We start from the raw sequence: 17,126 nt of genomic DNA, 5'->3' as shown, positions 1-17,126 counted from the left end.
CTGCCAATGGTCTTAGAATATCCTGCAATATATGATTATATACTTTTATCTTACCAGATTGTTTTGGTATAGAGGTTTTCACTTCCATGCTGGGAGCTGTACAAATTCTTTTTCAGCCAACACAATATGCTTCTTTTCTCAACGAGGAAGTGGAGCTAGAACACTAAAATGGGCTGGGACTTAAAATAAAATTGCATGTCAAGTTACTCTGTGAAAGGTGATAGAAATAATATGATACTTTGTTTCTTGTAGCTGGTGGCTGTTTTAAGAGATGTCAAATACCTCTTGCTTTTGGGTCAGCCTGATATTCCAAATTCTGCATTAGAAATGTATAAGAAAAGAAGAACTTTTGATAAGGTATGTGTTTCAGCAACCTACATTCATTTTGGCTGAGGGAGTATCGTATGGAGTATTTTTTTCCTTCTGAAATGGAAAAGCCTAGATAATTCAATCTAAAACATGCTGTTATCATGTTAGAACTAGAGCAGGTTTTCCTTCAAGTCCAAAGGGGTATTTCATAAAGCCCTCTCCCAAAGGCTCTAGACAGGCAGCCTATTCCCTCTATTTAATTCCCCTCACTCAGCTACTGCCCGAGGCTATTGGGGAAAGGGAACGTAGAGGTTACTTTCTCTGTATCATAGATCCGGAGGAGGTAGCCATGTTAGTCTGTAGTCGCAAAATAGTAAAGAGTCCAGTAGTACCTTTAAGACTAACCAACTTTATTGTAGCATAAGCTTTCAAGAACCACGGTTCTCTTCATCAGATGCATGGAGGGTATGAAGAAACTGGCCAGAGATATATAGGTGGTGAGGGGAGTGGGGAGTAGATGCAAATCAGTTGCAAAAGTCATGAAAGAGGTGGAGTGCACAATTCAGGCTGGGTGTGACCCCTCCCCTCCAAAGCTGAATCTGAATGGAATGCCTGAAAGGCAGTTACTTCTGATAATGAGATAACCATCCAGAGTCTCTATTCAATCCAAGTCTGATTGAGTCAAATTACATATGAATTCCAATTCAGCAGCTTCCCATTGGATTCTGCTTTTGAAATGTTTCTGTTGAATTATGGTGACCTTTAAGTCCTTGATGGAGCATCCTGGTAGATTGAAGTGTTCTACTGGTTTCTGGATATTGCCATTTTTGATGTCTATTTATTCTTTTGCACAGAAATCACTCTGTTAGTCAGTTCTTGGTTGTTTGTGAGAAGTCATTTAAGGTTGGGGGGCTGTCAGGAGGCAAGGAGAGGTCTTCCACCCAGGGCTTGTGAGAGAGAGGCATCGTTTTCCAGGATGGGCTGTAGACCTCTCATTGTCTACATACAGCTCCTCAACTTCTCACAAACAACCATGAACCAGCTAACAGAGTCACCAACACAGGAACCAGACCCTGAAACAGACCTAGATGCCAACTCTGCTCATATATCTACCCAGAAATGATTACAGGACCCAATGGCATCAACTACACAAATCTGACACCAGATTTGGACACAAATCTGACATCAAAAATGGCAATATCCAGAAACCAGTAGGAGAACACTTCAGTCTACCCGGATGCTCCATCAAGGACTTAAAGGTCACCGTAGTTCAACAGAAACATTTGAAAAGCAGAATCCAATGGGAAGCTGTTGAATTGTAATTCATATGTAATTTGACTCAATCAGACTTGGATTGAATAGAGACTCTGGATGGTTATCTCCTTATTAGAAGTAACTATCTTTCAGGCATTCCATTCAGATTCAGCTATGGAGGGGAGGGGTGCATTTGAAGTCTGTCCATGTGATATGTTCTCTCAGTTAACAACTTCAAGTCAGCCAGGGTTAAACAAAACAAAAATAAACTTTATTTAAAAGATGGAACATAGGAATTAATGGTTTTACACTTATAAATATACTGGGGTTGGACACAGAATGTTTCAGTGTAAATGAACAGGTTTGTAGTCAGCCAGCAAATATCTCTGCTGCCTTCTCTCAACAGTGTCCAAAAACTTTTCTGTTCCTCTTACTCTCCAACAGACTCCCAACTGTCACTGGCCAAGCATTACACCTGCTCTTATTGGTTGTTTCATGGGAGAGGTGGAGCTGGAGCCAGTCCTGTCCATCACAACACAAATTCCAGAAATGTTTCTTTCTTTTTGACCAAATCTGCACAGACACCACTGTTAAATTTGTGGGCAAGGGGTTAAAAGCAGATAGTTTTGGCAAACCTTGAGGTTCCCCTGGGTTTGCAGAACCTATATAGTAGCTGTGGTCAGTCCTGTTGTGCAGAATTGCCTATCTATATGGAAGTCAGCCACTGGTTTCCACGTAGACAGGATGAGGCCTGTATGTATGTATATAACAACAATAGTAATAACAACATTTGATTTATATACCACCCTTCATAACAACCTGATGCCACACTCAGAGCAGTTTACAAAGTGTGTTACTATCCTCACAACAATCACTCTGTGAGGTGGGTGGGGCTGAGAGAGCTCTGAGAGAGATGTGACTGACCCAGGGTCACCCAGCTGGCTTCAAATGGAGGAGTGGGGAATCAAGCCTGGTCCTGCCACTCTTAACCTGTACACATGTCCGGCTCTGCCAGGCAGATCCCCAGTTACTTCACTGAAGACACTTCAAAAGTCCAGTAAAAGTTTTTTTTTTATTAGAGATCCATCAGTATCAGTGCACTCAGACTACAGCATTGGCAGAAGTGACATAAATGGGCAAAGCAATGTTAATTATAGGGCAGGATTCCTGCCTTGGGATAAACACCGTTAGAACTTAGGCACGCAGGGCCTAGGAGGTTGGAAGGGGTAGGGAAGGGGAAGACAAGGATGAGCTCATTTCATGTCTCAGGGAGATACGGCTCTGGCTGGCATTTCAAGGACACTTTCCCATGCCAGTCGAGAAAGTGAAAGCAGCCACTTGCGAGATAAGCTACTGATGGCTACATAATCACACAGTTACACAGATAGTTCTTTACACATTCTCAGAAGCTCAGAATACAGAGAATAATAGACATACATGGCAGATAAGCAGGGCGCATCTGACAACACCAAACTGGGTGCTGCCATCTTTGTATTTAATACCTTATTTCTTAATAGCTTATGCACAGCATTAATAGGAAGTATCATGAGTGGACCAGAGACAAAAGATAGCCACTGGCAATGGCAGAAATGTAGAAAAGGTGTGGGTAATCATCCAGCAGTTTAAATGATACCTTCAAAAAACCAAACTATATTGTCTTTATACATTTTTTATAGCAGATAACAAAATTCATTATTTTTTTCTATACCAACAGCACATAGGAAATCTTGAGCTTGTAGTACAGTGGTATAACAAGGTTAAACAGACAGTCTTGGAGGTAGAATACCCTCTGATCGAAACAGAACTGAGGACAGTTGATGATCTGCTAATGGAAGCTGAAGAAATATTCACATGGCAAGAGGAGAACTGCTGGGAGTACATTGCATATGTGAAAGTCACAGTTTATGACTTGGAGCAAAGACTTCAAAGATCAAAGGATAATATTAAAGGCATTCAACAAATTATGAAGGGTTGGGTGGAGCAGACCCTCTTTTGTAGAAAAGACAATAAAAAGGAAGCTTTGTTGAACCTGGAAGACAAGGAAGATAGGCTTTCTAAGAAATTCATGTCACTTCAAGAAGATGGCTGTAAGATCCATACACTTACACAGGTAATTTATGGAACCACATCTTGTGCTATACTCCTGCATGCTAGTTACACTCCTTAGGTGTCATCCTCTTGTGGTGACCTCTTTTAGGACTGTCCGGACTGCAGCAGTTAGGTCACAGGCTTTCTCTGTGGTAGGTCCAGTCCTGTGGAATGGTCTGCCAAAATGGGTGTGGAGGACACCTTCCCTGGCTATGTTTAGAAAAGTGTGCAAAATAATTACCATTTCACAGGGAATTTGGAGGGGAGTGAACAGCCTTGGCAGAACTGTTTTTAAATCTATGCATTATGTTTATCTGTAATGGACTTCTGTGTTCTGCAACTTGTAATTGCACTTTTAGCTGCTACGAGTCCAAGGAAATAAGGTGGGATATAAATGGTTCAAATAAACAAAGTGTAGAATAAAGTAACATGGTAACTGGAGGAATATATAATTTGATTTTGTAATATATCTTCCTGTTCCCTTCTCCTACAAAAGTATGGGACAGTTTAGCATAATAAAATGGTGTTTGTGCATTTTATTTCCTTTAGAATACAAACTGTCCAGTCATTTAGAAAGCCATTTTGATTCTCATTTTGTCCACAGTGATGTATATAAAGTTCTTAATAAAGATCTGGATGTTAACGATTTATTTAAACAGAAAATATTTCTAATGCAAGTTTCCGCAATAGGAGACTGTATGATTAACATGTCTTTTTTATTTTCAGGAAAACTTAATGCTTTTAAAAGCAGACCCAGATTCAGACTCCTGGAAGATTTATTTGGAGTTCATTGATGACATCATAGTTGATGGGTTTTTTAATGTCATAATGCACAATTTAAACTTCTTCTTGGAAAATACAGAAACAAGCTTGAAGACACTTCTGTTATTCCAGGTTCAGATGACACTAAATGCTCCATATATAACATTCAAACCTTCGTTGGACAAAGAAGCTGGAGATGGCTTTTATGACCTAATAGATGAACTTTTAAGCAATATTTTCAAAATGTCTGGCCAGGTGAAAAGAGTAGCCACACATCTAGGAATGCAACATTATCAGGTACTGTAGTACTTCTCAACACTTAAATGTCTAAAGGAAAAATTAAATTCAAAGATCCAGTGATTAAAAATATATGTGGCATTCACATACAGAGCAAAATAAACTTGGCATACTACAAAAATAACTTTTTTCTCTCCCCCCCCTTTTTTTTTGGTCTTAGAATGATATGGAAAGTATGTTAGAGCTGTCGGAGACTCGGAAAGAGATTATGGACAGAGTGGCAGATATTATTACCAAAGCTGTGGACTTCAAAAACACTTTTGAAGCTTATGCATATCTGTGGGTAGAAGATAGATCAGAGTTTATGAAACAATTTCTTTTCTATGGACATATGCTAACTTCTGGGGAAAATGAAACTCACATTGATGTTGGCACATCTGATCATCATCCAATAACTGGACAATTTAAAGAGCAGGCAAGAAAGTAGATATTTATATTCATAGTCCATCTTAAATGTGAAATAAAAAGTGTGTTCTAATGGTTAGTTATCTGTTGCAGATTGACATCTATGAGAATCTTTTCATTCAAGTAAGCAAACTTGAAGATTCCAGAATTTTTGAAGGGTGGTTTAAAGTGGACATGAAACCTTTCCTAGTTAGTTTGTTAAACATTATTAAGAAGTGGAGCTGGATGTTCAAAGAATACCTTTTGAGATTTGTCATTGACAGGTAAAAATTATGTCTTTAAAAGAATAACTGATTTGTTAATTTATTCTTTTAAAAAAGTGATATGTTGGGACCCGTGAAAATTCAGGGGGGAAGGGGAGGCAATAGGCTCAGAGGAATCATGTCCTCTGTGCCTAAATTTGCTTCTGCACCATAATTATTTAAACAAAGCAAGGAGGGTCTCCCTTGCCACTAAAAGGGTTCCTTGTGGAAGAGGAAATTGCCTTCAGAGGTTCTGCAACCACCCAATTCTCCCATGGTCCAGGAGTGGGTCAGTCAGACTCATGGGAAGTAGCTCCTCCTCTTGCGCAGGGTCGGTTTGGCTTTAACAGTCCCAAGTAGGAGGGGCTCTTCCCTGGACCTCGAGTTTTTTCTGGCCCTGCTCTTGCAGGGTTGTGTGTTGGCTTGCTCCAGTGAGCAAAGCAATCCCAACTAAAAAAAAGAAGAAGAAGAAAGAAAGAAGAAGAAGAAGAACGAAGAACCGCGGCGGCGCAAGGTTGCAAAGGGAAAAAGGAAAGGCCTGGCCTTCCTACCCTGCTCTCCCCCCCCTCTCCCCCACGTGAAGAGCCGCAGGGAGAGCGGCCAGAAAAGTGGCGTTGGAAAGTGGCATGTGCGAGAGGCTGCAGACGCGCGGAGGCTGCAGGCGTGCGAGAGAGGCTGCAGGCGTTCGCGGCAGTGGCGCACGGAACAGCACGTCCTCCAGCATTCAAGAAGCCAGCCCAAAAGCAACCTCAGTGCTCCAGGTCCACGGGCAATGATGGCAACAGCACCTGTGAGTGGATACGACCCCCTGGCAGAAGGTAGGGAGCCGTGTTTTCTGGCAGGGACCTTAGGGGAGTAAGGTGCAACCAGAGAGGCTTCGGCCCCTGGAGCCTTCTGGAGAGAGTGGGCCAGGAGGCACTGGGAACGGCCCTCCCCCCACCGGGAAGCGTTAGCGGTGCTTAGGCTCATTCCTTTGCCTCCCCCCCCCCTATCCCCTTTGCTCTTTTTACTCCCTCTGATCGGGCGCCGTTTTGTCTTCCCTTCAGGCGGGAAGATTTTGGAGGGAATGGCTTCCAAGGCAGGGCAGAGTGAAGCAGGAACAGCAGAGGGAGCCTTAAGCAGCCTGGATACTCCAAGCTCACCCCTCTCTCCACAGTCAGTACAAGGCCCCAGTGGAGCGAGCCAGGATAATTTTGATGTAGATCTCTCTGGCCAGGATGCAAAAGCAAATATTCTGGCCTGGATGAGGGGTGAGATGAGAAGGGAACTCAGAGCAATAGTACAAGAGTTCAGAGAAAAGCAAACATCATCCACTAAGGGGAGTCAGAAACTGTCCTCCCAGAAAGGCAAAAGGCAGGCGAAGTCTGATTCCCTTCACAGGTCTAAGAGGAGGAGGAAAGAGAAGGACTGGACAGAGGAGTCATCTAGCCAGTCTGAGGAACTTAACTCTGACTCTGAAGCCTCGGCTCAAGAGCCAGATTCTGAGGAAGAACTGTCAGAGGAAGAGACAATAACCTCGATGCACATTCAACTTTTTCCTCAGGACCTATACTCTAGATTATTACCAAAGGTCCTGAGGACGCTTGAAATTGCCCAGAAGAACGTAGGGAAAGAGGACACAGATCAGTCATATCCACAGGGCAGTGAGAGAGTTCTCCCCAAAGTGGGACAGCCACAGACAGGGGTGCCCTTGCCAGCCATGTTCCACAGCATCCTGAAGGCAGAGTGGGATAACCTGGCAAAGCCAAAGGCCTTACAGTCAGTGTTCAATAAGTTCTATACACTAGGGCAAGATGCAACAAAGAAGATCAAACTACCGGCAGTGGACGACCCGATATCCAGCTTGGCTACTACTTCTGTGCTGCCTATGGATGCAGAGGGCATGCCTAAGGATCCATCTGATAAAAAGATTGAGCAGGCGCTGCGTAGGAACTTCGAAGCGTCTGCAGCATCGTTAAGAGCCTCAGCCACAGTTTCCTTGTTTGCCAGGGCAGCATTCACCCGGGCATCAGATCTGGTGGAGGCAGGCAAGGAGATTCCAAAGAAGTTCAGGAATGTGGTCAAGAAGTTAGCCCTGACTACGGCTTTCATGGCAGATGCCTCTATGGACTCTTTTCAGATGTCATTGAGAGCCATGGGTTTCAATGTAACAGCAAGACGTAATACATGGCTCAGAAACTGGGATGTGGATCCCCCGGCACGCAACAAGGTGGCAGCCATACCCTTCTCAGGGACCAAGCTGTTTGGAGACGCGCTGGATAAATTCCTGGTGGAAGACTCCGAGAAGAAAAAGGTCCTGCCGTCCAAGAAACGCGTCTTCAAGAGCAAGAGTAAGCAGTCCTTTTGAGACTCCAAGTGCTCCTTTCGACCGGGATCTGATAGATCTTTCAAGAACCGCTGGCAGACAAGGCCTAGGAGTGACAACAAACACTTCAACTTCAGAAGACAGAGTCAGCAGTCAAAAGACCAGAAGAAAGGAAACCAGGCATGACTATCAAGCTGGCGGGGAGACCGTCCAAACTGGGGGACGACTACAAAAATTTGCAGACCACTGGACAAGATCCATATCGGACAAGTAGGTACTGGAGACAGCAACCAAGGGCTACTCCTTGGAATTTGAAAAGCAACCGCCCTCAAGATTAGTCATGTTACCAAGACACCCCCTGGAATCGAAACACCTCAAGATTCTGGGAGCCATTCACCACCTGGTATCAATAAGAGCAATAGAACCAGTCCCGATGCCATTCTGGAACCGGGGAGTCTACTCAGTGTTTTTCATTGTGCCGAAGAAAAACGGAGAGGTAAGAGCCATCCTGGACTTAAGATGGCTCAACCAGTTCATAAAGTCCCACAAGTTCAAAATGGAAACGCTAAAGACAACCGTAGGGGCGATTCAGAAGGACGATTTCCTGGCCTTGATCGACCTGTCAGAGGCATACCTTCACATACCCATCCATCAGTCTCACCGCAGATACCTCAGGTTCGCATACAATGGAGAACACTATCAATACAAGGCACTGCCGTTCGGGCTGAAGTCATCTCCGAGGGTGTTCACCAAGGTTCTGGTGACCTTAATAGCAGTACTCCGGGTCCAGGGGATAGTCCTGTCCCCATACCTGGACGATCTGCTGATAAAGGCACCCTCCCTATCAGCGGGGAGGATGGCAGCACAGGAAACCACTCGCTGCCTACAGGAACATGGATTTGTGATTAACTGGAAGAAAAGCAGCATCGTTCTGACACAGAAAATCCTTCATCTGGGAGTAACCATAGATACAACGAAGGACAGAGCGTTCTTGTCAGAAGTGAGACAACAAAAGATTACCATGATAATAAACGTGATCCAAAGCAGGAAAACAGTGGAAGTGATGTTCCTGGCGAAACTCCTAGGTATTATGGTATCTTGCCAGGACATCGTGAGTTGGTCACGCTTCCACACTCGCCCGCTCCAAACCTTCCTACGACCTTTCCAACAGGTCATAGCACACAAACAGAAAAAATGGGTAAAGATAACAGAGTCACTGAGTGCGGAGCTGAATTGGTGGACAGATCCTGCCAGGTTCAGGGATGGCATGCCTCTCAGAGACCCAAGGAGAACCATTATAATGACGGACGTGAGTCTGTCGGGATGGGGTGCTCATATGGTGGGCAGGATGTGTCAGGGAACCTGGACAGCAGAGGAAAGAGGCCAAAGCATAAACCTCCTAGAACTGAGAGCCATCAAGTATGGACTATGGGAGATACTAGAAGACTTAAAGCATCAACATGTGCTAATAAGGACAGACAACATGACAGCAAAGGCCTACATGAACAGGCAAGGCGGAACCAGATCCCCAAGGCTGAACAGAGAGGCGGGGGAGATTTTCCGATGGGCAGAGACACATCTCCTCTCAATAAAGGCAGTGCATCTAGCAGGGACACACAACATGGTAGCAGACTGGCTGAGCCGGAACTCGGTGGACCAAGCAGAGTGGAAACTGAACGAACGAGTGTTCAGACAGATATGTCAGAGGTTGGGAACACCGGAAGTGGATCTGTTTGCGACAACCTCAAACAGGCAAGTCACAAAATTCTTCTCCAGGTGGGAGGAAAAGGAGGCCGTAGGAACCGACGCCCTGAGCGAGGACTGGCCTCGCATACTGCTGTACGCATTCCCACCAGTCAGCATCCTCGGCAGAGTAGTACAAAAAGTAGTGGAGCAGCAGGCGGAGGTGATTTTGGTGGCACCGTTCTGGCCATGGAGACCGTGGTTTCAGGATATCATGAGACTATCGAGAACAGAACCCTGGGAGCTACCTCACAGCCAGACCTGCTGAGACAAGAGGACATACAACACCCAGACCCGACATCACTAAGACTGACAGCCTGGCAGTTGAGTTCGACCAACTGAAGAAATGTGGTTATGCAGAGGAAGTGATAAAGACCATGTTAGCTTCTAGGAAGGACCCAACTAACAGAAGCTATGACAGGACTTGGCAGGTGTTCTCAGCTTGGTGCGCAGAGAAGGATTGTAACGCCTTGACTGCATCCATTAAACACATTTTGCTCTTCCTGCAAGAGGGTCTGGACAAGAGTCTAAGTACTAGTACCCTGAAGAGATAATTGGCAGCCATCTTGGCTGTGAGGGGATCTAGAAGAGGGAGGTCTCTTACTAAACACCCTCACATAAAGCGTTTTATAAGGGGAACCATGCTCATAAATCCTCCACAGGTGCATAGATTTCCAACCTGGAATCTTAACGTGGTGCTATTGGCGCTTACTAAGGAACCATTTGAGCCCATGGCGCTCTGCCCCCTTAGAGAGCTTACACTCAAGACTATTTTTCTGATAGGGCTGACATCTGCGAGAAGGGTATCGGAAATAAGGGCGCTGTCAGTGAATAGGGAACTTTGCGTTTTCCATGCTGATAGGGTAGTCTTGAGGCCTTTATCCCAAAGGTGAATTCAGAGTTTCGCAGGGGTGAGGACATAGTGCTTCCTTCCTTTTGTACTAACCCTAAGCATAGTAAAGAGAAAGAATGGCATAGATTAGACGTTAGGAGAGCATTGAGTTATTACATTGAGAGGACTAAGACCATCCGTAAGGTGGAGAATTTATTTGTCTCCTTTAGGAGGAGTTCAATAGGATCTCAGGTATCCACATCTACCTTGAGCAGATGGATCAGGGACTGTATCGTTCTGGCTTATAAGACAAGTAAGGTGTCTCCCCCTGAGGGAAGTACTGCCCATTCTTTGAGGGGCGCTGCTACCTCGGCAGCATGTCGGGCTTTTCCAACCTTGGAAAAGATATGCAAGGCAGCCACTTGGAAATCGGTGCATACCTTTACCAAACACTACAAGGTAGACCAGATAGCATCAGCAGAAGCGGCCTTTGGGAGGAGGGTGCTACAGCACGTCCTGAAGGCATAGTATATGAATTACCCACCCGGTAGTTCACTGGTAGACTTATGTCCCATGAGTCTGACTGACCCACTCCTGGACCATGGGAGAATGGAAGATTTGTGTTCACTCACCGTGAAGCTTCCTTTCTCTGTGGTCCAGGAGTGGGTCAGTCAAAAACCAGGCCAGTAATTCTTAGATTGGGAGGGGAACATCTTATGTGTTGATGTAAATAGTTTAATGTTGGTTGTTGAGTTTATACATGTTTCAGTAATGGATGTAAGCAGGTGACAAGATGGTATTCAAGCATCAGCGGCCTAGAGCAAGGAGATCGTGGGCTTGGAAAGGAACTGGAGGTCCAGGGAAGAGCCCCTCCTACTTGGGATTGTTAAGCCAAACCGACCCTGCATAAGAGGAGGAGCTACTTCCCATGAGTCTGACTGACCCACTCCTGGACCAGAGAGAAAGGAAGCTTCACGGTGAGTGAACACAAATCTTCCATTCCTGTTCACCCCACTCTGTTATTATTTAGAAAAAAATATTGAGAAGAAGAAACAAAGGAACACTCAGTTGTTTCCTTTCTGATTCTTTTCCTCCTTGCCCCCACTCATACTGGGTTTTTTAATTCAAAATTATAGTCTAAATAACAGTATTTGAAGGTCATTTTTCATTTCTTATTACATATTAGCACCCAGTAGAAAAGATTCCATCATTGTAAATCCAACTTTCCTTCCTTTGGTAGCCTAACTGACCTAGAAGAATTCATTAAAATGACAGATGCTGGGCTCCAAAAAGAATTAAAGGAAGGAGATTATGATGGTCTGGTAGATGTCCTGGTTCACCTTCTTGCTGTGAGAGAGAGGCAAGCAACTACTGATGAGCTTTTTGAGCCTCTAAAGGATACTATTGTACTCTTGGAAAGCTATGGTCAGAAGATGCCAGATCACGTTTATGTTCTCGTAGAGGTACTGTACATTTAGGAATAAACATTCCATGCTGCTGTCTGTCAAGAATGCTGCCTGCCATTTTCAGATGATGATAATGAACTTCCTTCTTCCCTTTGCTTGATATCTTGAACTGTCCATGGATTATGTTTTACAAGAAATATTGTGTATTATCCAGTGAAAATTTCTTCTGTATAAGTCCCACTGAAATGATTGGTATCTGTGCAAGAACTCTCTCCTTATTTATTTCTTTGGGATTTGACTGGGAGAATTTTCTGGCAACCTGTCAGTCACCAGTATTTTGTTGCATGTGTAAGTGTGAGTATCAACCAAGAAAGAAAATTGAAGCAAGGAGTTAATATTTGCACTTAGTTGTCCACCCAAGATTCCAGTTAAATGGAAAGAGGCTTTCTGCATCTTTGTAACCACTTTCTAGTTCAGAAAACATGGTGAGTCAGGTTGAACTGTTTCAGTTGTGGGAAGAAGTGGTCCATACAACAGACAGATAGGTAGGAATTGATTTTTTTTTGCTGAAAATTAAGGGAGGAGGGAACCACCAATAAGGTTCCAAAGGGTGACCTATAAGGCCCTGTGCGAACTGGTACCAGCGTATCTACGGTACTGTCTCTCCCCATATATTTCCCAGAGGACACTCCGATCAGGGGACAAACAGCTGTTGGTGGTCCCTGGCCCCAAGGAGGCCCGCCTAACCTCGACTAGAGCCAGGGCCTTTTCGGTCCTGGCTCCCACCTGGTGGAATGCTCTGTCTGCTGAAATCAGGGCCCGGCAGGACTTACTATCTTTTCGCCAGGCCTGCAAGACAGAGTTGTTCCACCAGGCATATGGCTGAGGCTGGGCCTCTGCTGGCCTGGAAAAAAGGGGTGTATAAAACCCTCCCTGTGAAGGCTGTCCACCATCTTGTTTTAAATGTGCTGTTTTTAATTAATATGAATTTTTAAATGTATTTTAATTGTATTTTAATATGTTGTTATCCGCCCTGAGCCCGCTTGCGGGGAGGGCGGAATACGAATTTGAAATAAATAAAATAAATAACTATTTTTGTGCTGTCATGACGGCTTTGAACTTTCCCCTTCAAATGGCAGCCCCAGGATTTTATATCTGATTTTTATCTGGTGGGACTTTTAAAGACTGTAGTGTGAATTTGTACTTTCCTTTTACCACTTGAGCTCAGCAAACTAGTGAGCATTATTAGCAAAACCTTCCATCTTTTGTTAGAGTTTGAGAGATGTTGCAACTTGCTTTTAAAAATAATTGTGGTGGATTATTCTAGTTAAGTGGAAGCAACTTGTGTTTAAGCAGCTCTCATGTGTTTGGGAGAATATGTAAAGGACACCTGCCCATAGTGTGAAGTACTTGATGATCTATTTCTTCTGTTCTTTAGGAACTGCCTGAAAGATGGAACACCACCAAAAAACTTGCTGTGTCTATAAAGCATGAAGTGGCTCCTCTTTTGACTTCTGAGGTCACGCTTCTCAGAAAAAAATGTGCAGCTTTTGATGTAAGCTAAGCTGATTTTTTTTTAAAAAAAACATGCTTTTATGAGGACAAGATTGTTGACAGAATTTATTGCCTACATTTCTTTCATCAGGGAAAGCAGATAGGATTCAGAGAAAGATTTAGAGTGGATGCTCCCTTTCGCTTTGATGCCAGAAACCCATATGCACTTCTTGATAAGGTAATGGAGAAATCTCAGAGCTGCACGTTATGTTTGTAATCTAACTACAAAACTCAGGTCTCTGTTTTCATATTGCGTAATTTGTATTTGACATTTTTAAGTGATGTTCCTCTGCATCTTAAAAGTGTACATTTTTAGAGCAGGTTTACCATTTCAAAAACGCAGTGCATTCACATTTAAAATGCATCATAGTTTTTGCAAAATAATTTTATCACACTTGTTCAAAATGAAATGATTTCCCCTGTTTTATATGCACCAAAGATGTTATACCCTTGTGAATTAAAATCAACTTAAGTTTTCTAATTGACTTTGTCGGGATTACGCTGTTTCACAAAATTCTGTGAAGTGATGTATCGGTGAGACTTGTGCAAGATGGTGTTTGATGGGATGTGCTCATTAAATTTTTAACAAAATGTTGATAAGTAATTTGTGAACAGGTGAAAAATCCTTCTTACTAGAATAAAATGTTTACAAGTATGCATTTGATTACATATAATGTGCATTTGGTCAGATCCTTGGATTTTGTATATGGATATAAATGTATAATTCTGTGGGGGCAGAAATTTAGCTGATGTAAATCAGTGCTACTGCACTGAATTTGATTTATAATAGCTGCAGAACTGGCCCATAAATGTATCTGCTATTTCTCTTAGAACATCATAAAGGAAAATGAAACATGCAGCATTTCTTCAGTAATTCCTGTAAAATATCTGTGTAATTCCTTTGTCTTCAGTATATACAATTTCGGATCTTAACTAAACTTGCTTTATACTTATGACAACCATGTGTGTTTCACCTCCTTCAGGCAAATAGGGAATTGGAGGCACTGGAGGAAGAAATGTCACACATAAAGGAATCTGCCAACCTTTTTGAAGTGGCAATTCCAGATTACAAGCAAATGAAACAATGCCGCAAGGAGATGCAACTGCTCAAGAGAGTGTGGGATATTAATATTTATGTTACTGTAAGAATTTTTTGTGTTTTTGAAAGTACATTGTACAATTCGTAGCGGCACACAATGTTGGAGTTTGGGGAGGAGTAGCATTTTAGCAGCCTTTGTAGCTTAAACTACATTTTGTTCAGTTTTTAAGAAATTGTTGTGATATCAAGACTTGTGAGCTCAATAGGGCTGCGAACCTCCAGGTGGAGCTTGGAGATCTCCCAGAATGACAACTGATCTCCAGATAACAGAGATCAGTCCTCCTGGAGGAAGTGGCGGCTTTGGAGGGTGGATTCTGCGGCATTATGCTCTCCTGAGGTCCCTCTACAAACCCTGATATTCCCTGGCTTGATCCCACCAAATCTCTAGGAATTTCTCAACCTGGAGTTGGCAACCCTAGAGCTAAAAACATCTCAGCTTAAATGAAGGCAAGGAAATAGTAATAAAGAATATATTTTCTTTAAAAATTGGATTGCAGTTTTAAAATACAATAAAAGAATACTAGTTTGGAACAAAGAAAACCTGCTGAAAATCTTTCTCAGTGTACTTTTTAAAATTTACTTATAAAATGGATGAGTCCTAAAAGCATAATTATTTGGCAACAATATAAACTTAAATATCCAGGCAATCATTAAAATTGTAGCTTACTATAATTTACATAATATAAATACCTAAAATTCAAATTACCTTATATTATCAAATTATAACAATACTTACCTAGGGTTCTGCACACTAAGCCAGGATTTCCTCCTATTAATGACCATCCAGGCATATTTTGCCACTTGGAGCGTCATTTCCCTATTCCTGTCTGCTAACATGATTGTAATATAGTTTTTTCTCTCTTTCCCCGGAAGACCATCAATTATAGGTTTGATATATATTTCCCTAATATGATCATATATTTTACACTCAAAGAAAACATGTAATAGGGACTCGACATTCCCATCTCCACAAGGGCACAAACATTTTTCATAAGGTGTCTTCTTATATTTGCCTTCCAGGACAGCAGTGTATGCTGTGTATGAGGAGGAAAGGTTAGTTTTTTCAAAAAGCTTGCAGTGACGGGTGGAGTATTTATTTTCATGTTTACTTCATTTATACCCCACTTTTCTCCCCGGTGGGCCCTCAAAGTAGCTTACATTGTTTTCCTCTCCTCCATTTTATCCTCACAACAACCCTGTGAGGTTAGGCTAAGTGTGTGTGACTGACCCAAAATCATCCAGCGAGCTTCCATTGCACAGTAGGGATTCAAAACAGGGACTCCCAGATTCTAATGCAACACTCTAACTCCTACACAACACTGACTAGTTTTTGCCACCATTGTTGTCATCTGGCAGATGAGTGGAACTCTTGCATTGCATTGAGACTGGCTTTTGGCCAGGGGTTGCCTTTGTTTAAGGTTTCTCTTTGTGTGGAAGGCCTTGGAAATGTTTCCTCCATAGGAAACAATGAAGAGTGACTGGGGCACCTTATTCAGGGGCCCATAGAATTGGACCCCTGGGTCCAATATTTCTGAAACTTGGGGAGGGGGGGCTTTAGTAGAAAGGAAGGAATAGATTCCCTGCACATTTGGTGGAGTTTGCTTGAACCCCACCCACCCCCAGCCCACTGATAAATTTCCCCATAGGGAATAATGGCTAGATAAATTTGAGATTCTCTAATCTTATTCAACTGGATTAGGGAATCTGACCTGGATTTTAGAGGTACTGAATTTTTATGGTACCTCTGATATCTGGATCGAACGGAATTTCTTCTTGGTGCACACCTCTAGCCGTGGTAACATTGAGGCTAGACTGCTGTAATTCACTATACGTAGGTCTTCCCTCAAAGTCAATTTGGAGACTTCAGATGATGCAAAATGCTGCAGCTCATTTACTTTCAGGAGCCAGATGGAGCATACATATCACTCCCATTCTGCAGTCACTCTACTTAGTTGGTTTCTTGTTCAAAGTAATCATTTGGTTTTTGGTTTTATAGATGACTAGATGCTCTTAAGTTTAGAGCCTTTTTATGGCCCCCCTCCTTTTGATATCTGAGAGAGTGTTCCTTTGAAGGCTGGGGCCATTTGGTTCTATGGCACCTAGGCTGATATGGCGCAATCTTTCTCTGAAGATGTGAAGGTTTCAAAGGCCTTGAACAGCCCAGCTCTAGCATTCTAGTTAATTAGCGTAAGGCTTCCCGAGACTTGAAAAATGATTTCCTTTCTCACACCTGTGAGGCATAGTAACTGCAGCAATGGTGTACTGGAATAAATGGCCTCGCGTGCTTGTCCTCTGATTGGTTAATGTTGGGCTCACTGTGGCAGTGTGTCTTTAAATGATGCTTTTTTTACTTTACCTTTGGTCCTCTTGGGGATTCCTCCAGAGTTCCCTTAAGAATCCCTTTAGTCTTCTTGTTTGCCTACTTTGCTGAAGACCTTTATTCTTCATGACACCAGCCTTAGCTGGTCTTTCCTACTATTTGCCTGAAGGTAACATCTGAAATTTTTTTTAGAGATTCTTAGTGAAAGAGAGCTCAATTCAAGGTCATGGCTATTACATTCAAAGCCCTTCATGGCCTATGCCCCTCATAGCTGCAAAACCACACCTCTTTCTATATTCCGCCATGGCAACTTCGCTCTGAACAGAGCCTTTGGCAGATACCACTTTGCAATTGGGCTAAATCAACAACTGCCCATACACATGCTTTCTCTGTGGTAGCCCCCATTTTATGGAATGGCCTATCTGAGGAGGTCAGGAAAACTTCCACTTTCCTGGCTTTCCACAAACTATGCAAAACTGAGTTATTCTGGAGGACTTTCCACCCAGATTA

General features: G+C 43.0%; 1 protein-coding gene across 1 annotated transcript in view; it reads left to right on the top strand.

Moving 5' to 3' along the window:
- Positions 1 to 17,126, top strand: part of DNAH11 (dynein axonemal heavy chain 11) — a 226,382-nt gene that overhangs the window by 42,297 nt on the left and 166,959 nt on the right. The window contains exons 11-19 of the mRNA XM_054991090.1: positions 253 to 357; positions 3,278 to 3,673; positions 4,378 to 4,710; positions 4,871 to 5,125; positions 5,209 to 5,378; positions 11,478 to 11,700; positions 13,082 to 13,198; positions 13,289 to 13,375; positions 14,181 to 14,339. Coding sequence (XP_054847065.1) covers positions 253 to 357; positions 3,278 to 3,673; positions 4,378 to 4,710; positions 4,871 to 5,125; positions 5,209 to 5,378; positions 11,478 to 11,700; positions 13,082 to 13,198; positions 13,289 to 13,375; positions 14,181 to 14,339 — 1,845 coding nt within the window. The remainder of the gene's footprint in view (positions 1 to 252; positions 358 to 3,277; positions 3,674 to 4,377; positions 4,711 to 4,870; positions 5,126 to 5,208; positions 5,379 to 11,477; positions 11,701 to 13,081; positions 13,199 to 13,288; positions 13,376 to 14,180; positions 14,340 to 17,126) is intronic.

The sequence above is a fragment of the Eublepharis macularius genome, chromosome 11, assembly GCF_028583425.1.
Source record: "Eublepharis macularius isolate TG4126 chromosome 11, MPM_Emac_v1.0, whole genome shotgun sequence".
NCBI lineage: Eukaryota > Metazoa > Chordata > Lepidosauria > Squamata > Eublepharidae > Eublepharis > Eublepharis macularius.
Note: the sequence above shows the minus strand (reverse complement) of the source record. Positions and strands in the feature narration are given on the sequence as shown.